The sequence below is a fragment of the Ceratosolen solmsi genome, unplaced genomic scaffold, assembly GCF_000503995.2.
Source record: "Ceratosolen solmsi marchali unplaced genomic scaffold, CerSol_1.0 scaffold47, whole genome shotgun sequence".
Taxonomy (NCBI): Eukaryota; Metazoa; Arthropoda; class Insecta; order Hymenoptera; family Agaonidae; genus Ceratosolen; species Ceratosolen solmsi.
Window position 1 is genome coordinate 217,572 of NW_011948419.1, and position 10,035 is coordinate 227,606.

Below are 10,035 nucleotides of genomic sequence, written 5' to 3' on the forward strand. Positions count from 1 at the left end.
TCTCGCTTTTGAGATTTAATTTTATGTTGTGCCAATCGGCTTAAATGGATTTTGTGTCGAGACTCTCGCCGACCCACGATCGCCAATGAATTACTTCCTTACATTTATCATTGCTCTTGGCTTTCCTCCTCGATTTTCTCGATGAATCGATTATGCACGCTAGCTCTCCCTCCCGTCCTCACTCACTCTCTCTCTCTCTCTGTCTCGACCTTCTGGGAAATCCAATTCAATTCCAATTACTTATACTTTCTAAATTCTTTATTAATATTAATTACTTATTTGCGAAAGCACCAACGTCACGAGTGTTATTTCTTCTCTCTGTCTGTCTGGAAACAAAGTTTCCTTTATCATTTACAATACTTATTTTCAGTTGAATCTCTGTACTAGAGTGATTGGCAATAATTTTATCAGTAACTTTATCACAATTTAATTATAATTCCATTATCTCGTAGCATTTACAATTACAAATTACAACACGGTTGACTTTTCCCGGATGTAGGCATAGCGGCATTGTTAGATTAGATTATGCAAACGTCTATGTTTTAAATGACTTTAATTTCATATATTATTCATACTTTGTTAATCAATGTTAAATCGATGCATTAACGTGAAAGCTCGTTAATTCGCTCACTGAGAAGTTACCTTATTGCTATTCATTTAGAAATCATGATGATTAACAATTTACAAAATACCAACAAATGCATAAATCCAATAGAGTAACTGAAAGTAATAAGTAATGAAAACAAAACTTTATTAATAAAATGACAGTTTATAAATATACTTTCTAATAAAAAATTATAAAGTTGATCAAATAATGTATAAAGAAAAAAATGTTAACTTGAAACACCTATTCCATATGCGCCCAAGTGCTTTAAGTATCTAAAATTTATTTTCAAATTTTATAATATATAATATAGCCTATGTATGAATTTATGGATAGAAAATTCTTATTTCGGTTCTGCAATTATACACAATATATTTTATTACTTAAAAGTATTTAACTAAATATTAATATTTCGAATAATGTATATTGCTTCGTTATCACATCCAAATAGTACTGTATTTTTGTTGATGTCGATACTATTTATTGGCTTGTGCATTGGAGTACATAGAGAATTCACGTGTAACTTCCCTTTATTTCCAATGTTATTTAACCAATGGGAGTCTGTAGTATCTGTAAAATATAAAATTCGAGCATAATTCTTAGCTTATGTTTAATTATTTTAATAATTTTAATAACAATTAATGATCGATGACTTGGATATATTTAAAAATATACCTAAATTTAATTTAGAGTGTTGAGTATTATTCCAATGCCAAAGCTCTCCACTGATAGAGCAGGTAAATAGATTTTCTGGTTGGTCGTTGTGAAATAAAATTTCACTCACGCTTTTACAGTGCGCGCTTAATTGACTAATTGGATATGTATTATAGCGCAAATCCCAAACCGTCAGACTCCCATCTCCACCACCAGCTACAACTATATGTTTCTGCGTTGGGTGATGTGCAATGCTCGTAGCTTCTGTCTACAAGCACAAGTGATCGTTTAAATTTTATTTTTCCAAAACAAATTTCGTTGATAATTAACAAGAAATTTTTTTCATTCCGTCTTTGCTTAGGAATCTAATTAATTTTATGACACATTGTTAAATTATAAAAATTACTTTTGATTGTTCCGAAAGCATAATGGTCGTTGCGGGTGTATCCTGTTCACTACGTAAATCCCATACTTTCATATGCCCTCGGATATTTCCAGTGAGAATTTCGCTGTGTCGCAAAAAGTCAACGCAATGCAACGAGCAACTATCCGCTTCGTCTGTTTATACAAATGACAAATTTTAATAAGCAAACCAGACGCATAGCTAATTAACTACATACTAATTTACCGATCGTTCGAACTGGATTGTTTTGTTGGGCTGTAAGTAAATTTATTCTACCATCTTCTCCAACGGTGACGATATCCTGTTCGAAAGTTGATAACGCGGTACAGGATGCGGGCTCTTTTTGACTAAAATAAAATTATATATAATAATATATATCTAATAAATAATGTACATCATTAATAGATAATAATAATTTTTCAATTCATCAAATAGACCAACTTAAATCGGTGTATTAGATCCCACGTGCTTTCCTCTTTTATATCAGGGTATGGATTATCTTGAAGTTTTAATACTTTAACAGTTCCAAGCGACGACGAGGCAACAAAATGATCGTAACTAATAAACTTCATTTCTGTAACATCGCCAATTACTGGATAAGCAGAAATATTGACAGGATACAGTTCGTCTTCATCATTTTTTTGAAATGTCCAGTAGCTTATTTTATTGACCTGTTTAAACAATAAAACTTGCAATCATTATTAATTTCAGAATAAAGTAAACGAGATTTTAATATAACATAAAAGCATAATTAAAATAAAAGTAGAGTGTTGTTGCAAGGCTTGCAGAAAGTGACTCGTAGAAATATGCAAAAGTATATTAAAAAAAAATATATATTTAACAAAAAAAAACAATTGTAAAAAGAATGTGGAAGTTTGCTTTAATTAAATTGAATTTAAGGTTAGTTATAAGATGTTATTATTAAAGAATACACGACAGCAAAAGGAACCAAAAATAAAAAAAAAATAACATTAATATCATTAGCTTGAGAATTACAGGCTCATATAATAATGATACCTATCATTTGCAGTTGAAATGCAAAAACTAAAATGTAAATTGGAAATTAAGGTTAAAAACTTACCGCATCGTCCCAACTGCCGGTTACAAAATGTTTGGCATCTGAAAATTGCTCATGCCTCCATCTAATTTTCGATATTTTTTCTGACACAAAGGTTCCTTGCACGTTCTCAGTCATCCCGACGACTTTATCCACTCGAGCTACAAGTACTTGTCTTAATTATTAAATTCACTTTCTAAACAAAAGCGCGCGTGTTAATTTCATTTAAAGTTTTGAATTGCCCTCGAATAATCGAAGTAGCATTGGGGCTTCGAGAGCTCGTGGCAGAGTTGCTGAACGCCCGACTGTAGGCAACAGCGAGAATCCCTTTAAATTCAAAAAAATTCGAAATATATTTAGAAAGGGACAATAAAATTGATGCAAGCGCAATGATTTTATCTTGGCTCTTCCGTATTCCGTATTCCATTACATTTGGCTCATCTCGCAGGGGCAACGCACTCGCTCGTAAAATGGCTTTGGTGATTTTAAAAATGTTCCTTGTGCTTGTGATCATTAATGCCGAAGTAAACAATAGTAACAAATCCATAGAACAGCCACTTAGGAAAAACGGTAAATTATCAGGAACAAAAGTGTTTGTCAGTTCGATTGAAAAAATTCGCAACTAATACTAAATTTTTGTTGTAATAAAAAACGTCTATGTTGTATGGTTAAAATGTCTTAAAATACCTGTTGTAAAATAGGTTTATTTGTAATAAACGTGTAATTTTGTTTCATTAACTAGACATTAAAAAATTCGGTTAAGCCTTGATTTTTTTATGGTTTTTGTATTACGAAAAAACGATCGGCTGTTTGGTTATTCGTATAACATTAAGATGAGAATTGTTACAAAACTGCATCGTCCATCCGTTGATAAAAATTATTACAACAAAACGTATGTGGTAAATATTAATTAAATTGACAATGTATAATCGTGAATTAATGATAAATAGTGCCTCTATAATTCGAGAAAAGCGTTGTAAGTATTAATACTATATGTTTTTTTTTTTTTTTAATAATTTAAATTCTTTACTTTTATATTCAAATAAAATCATCGAATTACTTTTCTTTTTTACATGAATTACATCTACGAGATTGTCGACATACTATCTTGCGTCATTGCTCATTTAAAGACAAAATATTTTATACTAAAATTTTTTAAATCCATGATGTATATAAGACTCATTTGTTTTTAATGAAAAATTTATAAAAAAAATATCTTTCATTAATTTACTTGGTTCTCCTTTAACGTAATATTTGAAATATATCTACGTGCATATATCCCGTAATTTCAAAATGAAAGGAATGAAAATTTACTCAAAACTTATTTATATCAAACTTCCTCTAACATATTATAATTATTCGTTATTTTTTTTTAAGGTTATGTTAGGTACATTTTTTATACTGCGCTCTAATTTTTCATTATTGATAGTTTCATAAATATTACAAAAAATTATAATTACAATTTTATCATTTTTGTTTTCGTTAATTATATTAAAAGTATGATCCATCTCGTGCATTGACTTTATTAAACTTGTATATTTAGATAATACGATTTTATTCTCGATTTTAATTTTATGAAGTACGTTTCTACGTAATACAATAATACAAAGATCCTCAGTTGCAACTCAAATATTTTCATATTACATATTACTTTTGCCAATTGTAAAATATAAGATATTTCTATTATTCTTTTGCTGTAGTTTCGCATTTAACGTATTAACCCTAAATTTCATAAAGCATTGTAATTACGCGCTGTATTAGAAAGCAAATATATGATTATTAATATTAAAATTTATTATATCCAGTGCTTATAAATCATTAATTTTATTTATTGATATTATAAATACGTAATGTTAAACGTAATGCTTGTAGTTGCTTATAATCCTTATAATCTTCTGCTATTCGATAATTATCTCTAAAATTTTAGCCTAAATGCATTTTGCACAACTAATATTTATTCCGAGCTTAATCTATGTAGACGCTTATGGGTGATATTTTATTTAATATGGCTTATAATTTATCTCTCGTATCTTTAATTTCTTTTGAGTAACATTATCAAGCCAGGTGAATCGTAAATGTTAGCAAGTGCATCTGGTAGAAAGAGTTATCTACGCAAGTGGAGAAACACCAATTATCGCTTATCGTAGAATATTCTTTTGAAATACAACGAGCAAGAGACCTTTAATTATAGAATTTAACGAAGAAACGAAAATATGGCTGACAAAAATGAGGATCGCAACACACTTAGAGCCGATGGTTTCCGTACTTCTTGTTCATTTCGTCTCTCGTATTTTATTAGTTAGTGCAGTTGAATGGCCCACGTGAACTTTCATACAGACTCACAAAATCTTTATATTATACTTTACAAAGCCAGAGTCGACACGGCATTTTATGATTGAATTACAGAAGCTCAAGCATAAAAATAAAAATGAATAAAACTTTTCAATTTCCCGCAAAGCCCATAAAATTCTTCTCTCTCTCTCTCTCTCTCTCTCTCTCTCTCTTTGGAGAATACTGACGCTAGAGAATTTGGATTTCTTTACTCCAAAACCATTATGACATTTCCAACAGCAACACACCAGTCTTACGCATAATTTTGAATTAGCGTGCACTAATTTACAGCTCCAGTTCGCTCGGAGTCGTGATTTCCGCTCTCTTGTGTCATCGCATAGTAGCTTACGTGATGAACCTACAGAATTACTTTCTTTCTGGAATACATCGTCCCATAATTGCTTCATTTCTCATATCTTGTGTGAATTTTACTATGCTACAGCCTACGATGTAACTTGGGGTGTGGGCGTGTATGCTGTCATACGTAACATAAAATCTATGTAATAATATCTTTCATTGATTCTCTTTGCATACACAGTCCCACGAGTACTTAAAATTTTTTCATTGAAGCGATTCTTATTTTAGCTTCCTTCCAATTATAAAAAAGTGAAATGAGATTTTGTTTAAAAATAAGAGTATTATTAGAGATCGCATTATTCTTTGGAGTATGAAAAAACTGTTAATCATGCGAAGAAATACTATTTTTAAACATAATGCCGTTCGTCTATAAGTCAAGCTGATTACCTACGTAATGAAATATGAGATTGCTTTAAATTACATATAAGCGTGCCTATACTAAATTTAAGATTACATTTAGAAAGAACGAAATGACATATTACTCGTGACTAATATTACTTAGCGATATTTCTTAATTATAATACCTCTTTAATCGTACATCGTAAATTCTATTAATTTGTTCAAATTCTTATAGTTTTCTATAAAATAAGATTATTAAAAAGTGAAATTTCATACAAAATATATTGCTTTTGACTTTTCAGCTTTGTAAATTCGCATACGATTTGTCCATTATTGATTTCAAACAACTGTTGCTAAACCTAAACATTATTACTAAAATTGTGAATACCTGATCAAAATTAATAAAGCCACATTATCTTGAACTAACAAAATATACGATTACTATATTGAAAACAATTGAATAGCTTTTACTTTATCGGTTAAAAGAATTATTAACATAATTATACTCTCTTATGAATATATAATTTATTGAATTTCTACGCCTAAGAATGTGCGCCTAAGAATATCTTAAAGTATTAAAATTATTGATTAAATCATTTGCAGTGCACTGATCGCTTAAGGACGTTTAAAAGTAAATAAAATTTTGAGGAAATATTTACTAAAATAAATATATCGTATAAACCCAAGTAGTAAATATTTTCATTTATTTTATCATTTGAAAAGTTGTTGCATTTTTTATACCAAATTTTATTAATTGTATTTTGAACCAATCGAAATAATATTGAACTTTATTGTCATTATGTATTACAATAGTTGGCCTTTTTATATCATATAAACATAAAAGAAGCAATTTTTGGTATACCAAGCTAAAAATAAAATACAAGTATTGTTTAAAGAAATTTAATCAATTTTTATCATAAAAAATAATATTACGAACAAGTGACAAATTTCAATTTACTAAATTTATTTCTAAATTTATTTCTACTAAATTTGAGATTTACGCATTCATCATTTTGCTTCTGCATTCTGCTAATTTGATATTTGTGAGTTTCTATTAAACCATCATTCATAAAGAAAATTATCCATGTTTAAAACTCATCACAAATGATTAAAAATAAATAAATGAAAGCGATCAGAGAGCCTAAAAGACGAGTGAGCTCAAAACACTTTTATATATGTTATTGATAAAAACGTGATACCGTCTGTTTAGAGTCCCTACAAGGAAATTCTATTTATCAATTTCAACGCAAGAACGCCACACTTTTTCGCCAAAAATCTACCGCCATCATTTACTAACTACAAATACAACAATTTTATAAAGCAGAAAACTTCAAAAAAAAAAAAAAAAACGTAGCATCTTAAACATAATAACATAATACCTCGTCCATTAATGGTGTAATTATTATAATTTGGTTGTCATATATTATCACATACAAAGACGGTCATTTGATTGGCGAAGAACCATGATATTTTTATATACGGACATATTGACAAAACATTTTAGACTTTCAATTTTTGAATTTATTTGCTTTTACGTTTTGCAAATGAATATTCTAGGGATATGAAACATTTTCCATCAACTGTTTAATGTAAAATTAATTTTGAAATTTGAATAGCGTCAACTCCTCAAATATCGCTATTATTATCGATGAATTTGGCCAAACTTTTTATTTAGCATATCAATTACGAATTTCAATCGAAATAATTATTTTTAAAATACGTTCTTTTCTATATTATAACAAATTAATATCAACATAAATAATATATAAAATCACAATGGCCCCTGCTTTTTAATCTTATTCATAAATGCTTTTCATAACTTGCTTTCTATTATAATACCTCTTTATTCTCAAGTAGTATATTAAACTGTACTATTTGCAATTGCAATTTCTTTAATTTATTTAAAATAATATAAACTCTATTTAACAACAACAACAACAACAACAACAACAACAACAACAACAAAACAAAAACAAACAAAAAAACTCTATTTCTTGCACACCTAAAAATTCAAAGAATTAACCTGAATATTAATGAGAAAATAATATACTATGCACTTAGTACTATTCATTTTTAGAAAACCTAACAGAAGTTTTTAAAATAAGCTTTTCAAATGAGAGTGTCGTATCGGAGATGCAATACGCAATCTGCAGTATAAGAACCGAGGACGTTTTCGCCAAAGCACAATCAACGGCATCAAGGATTTTGACTGGAGTTTGCACATCCGGTAAAAAATAGAAATTAATCTTTACCACCACTATTATGACAATTTGATAATCCATATGTAATATGAATATGCAATATGCAATGATAATGACAACGATAATAAACGATAATACGTATGATTTTTACACATAATTTGATTTTATTATAATCAAATAAAAATGATCATTTGATCGAGATTTTTCTTAATGGCTTAGAGCAATGGAGAAATTTTCTTAATCCCAAATAACGCATTTCAAATAATTTTTATGACAATATCAAATAGTAATCAATTATGAAAATAATATAAAATTTGCCAGTTGGAAATTTTCATAATTATTAATTATAGTCTATTTTTATACTTTCTTAATGTTACAGAAGAAATGACGAAGACCTTCAAGAACTTGGAAAAAATATTTTTGGAGAAACTCGACCAAGTACAACAAACTTTAATTGCATTCATTCAATCAAAATATCAGCCCAATATTCCAAAGAAAATTGTCAAAAACTCAAGATTATCTGCTTTTAAAACAGTAGACTACTTATTTAATAAGAAAATATTTACAAATTACACATAAATTTTAGTTATGATTTATATATTTCGATGCTTCATTTATAATCATTGTGTGTGTGCGTGCGTCTGCCGTGTATACTCTGTTTACATTTTTTGAATACATTAGCCTACAATACGAGATTTTATTCGCAAATAAAGATATCGTTTGTTCAGTCCCATTATGTTTTTATTTATAATAATGAATGTATAACAAATATAAATTAAATATTAAAATTTTTATTTAATAGATGAAAATAAAGCAATAATAATCAATGAGAAAACTATTATTTAAATTAATTGTACATTTATTTGATATTTCGTTTATAATGAATTATAAGTATTATAGTTTCAATACACATTACAAATATTTATTATAATTATAATATATTAGCAGAATATTATTCTTACATTAGGAATATACATATATAAATGATTTTCCATGATTTTATATAAATATTACCGAGTTTGTCCGTTTAAGCTATTGTTTATAAATATACGGTACAATTAATTACAAACATATTGTAAAAATGTGAAATGTATGGAAATATAAATTTACATTTAAAATTTTCCAATAAAGCTAATAATATTTTTAATTACATTAAGCATATTAAATTATATGAAATTGAAAATTATCGGTATTGATTCGATCAAAATTGAGCTTTAATTTAAACGTGTTTTGTCCATAGTAATTTTTAATAAATTGACGTGAAAGAATTATTTTTTGAGATTTGTCATCTTACTTGCTTAATTATTAATTATATAACTAATGCTTAATATACAACTGAAAATGTACATTTAAACGGGAAATAGGAAATAGTTCATGTTCGAATTATTATTCATTTGTCTAAAGTTAAGGAAAATATTCTAAAACAATGGTTCACTAAATACCGTTACTTACTTTGTTTTATCAATGTTGACCAAATTATACCAAATAGAATTCCAAATCCAACTGATACTCCAACTAGTACTAGAGTCTTCAATTTAATTTATATTTTCTCATTTAATCGACCACTTTATGTTCATATAAATATTAACACTTTCATAATAAAAATCGTGAAAGTATGATGTAAATTAGAGAGTTTTAGAGACTTTGATGATTAACTTTCAATTTATAAGTATAAAAAAAAAAAAATATATATATATATATATATATATAAATAATATGTATTAGCAAGATGTGAAGTCTCATCGGTGAAAGTCAATCATACTTGACAATTTTGTACAAATTTTTGTAAGTAACTTTTAACGATTAGCATATATGTTTTCAATAAAATACATTGTATACAATCATAAAATTTTTGTATTCAACAAGCTGATTCGAGAGCAAAATCAATATTACCAAATATATAATATAATAAATTTATTAAAAGAATTAATGAAACAAATTAATTAAGAGTCGATACCATATATAGATTATTTATATGTATTAGTTACGTTATCATTTATACAACTGAAATACACTATTAATGGAATTTATAATCATGCGAATCCATTTGAGAAGTATTTTGCCATATGATATACAGAACAATTGAGTA

General features: G+C 27.6%; 2 protein-coding genes across 2 annotated transcripts; one reads left to right on the top strand and one right to left on the bottom strand.

The window, feature by feature from the left end:
* Positions 1 to 958: 958 nt before the first annotated feature.
* Positions 959 to 3,036, bottom strand: LOC105360463 (nucleoporin Nup43). Its single transcript, XM_011497363.1, has 6 exons — positions 2,743 to 3,036; positions 2,103 to 2,332; positions 1,887 to 2,008; positions 1,665 to 1,816; positions 1,280 to 1,526; positions 959 to 1,174 (listed from the first exon to the last, which is right to left on the bottom strand). Exons 1-6 carry the CDS (start codon positions 2,854 to 2,856, stop codon positions 1,002 to 1,004), a joined length of 1,038 nt encoding a protein of 345 aa, XP_011495665.1. The 5' UTR covers positions 2,857 to 3,036; the 3' UTR covers positions 959 to 1,001.
* A 123-nt stretch (positions 3,037 to 3,159) lies between these two features.
* LOC105360464 (uncharacterized) lies at positions 3,160 to 8,550 on the top strand. Its single transcript, XM_011497365.1, has 3 exons — positions 3,160 to 3,288; positions 7,823 to 7,972; positions 8,326 to 8,550. The coding sequence occupies exons 1-3, from the start codon at positions 3,189 to 3,191 to the stop codon at positions 8,523 to 8,525; spliced, it is 450 nt and encodes a 149-aa protein (XP_011495667.1). The 5' UTR covers positions 3,160 to 3,188; the 3' UTR covers positions 8,526 to 8,550.
* The last annotated feature ends 1,485 nt before the right edge of the window (positions 8,551 to 10,035 follow it).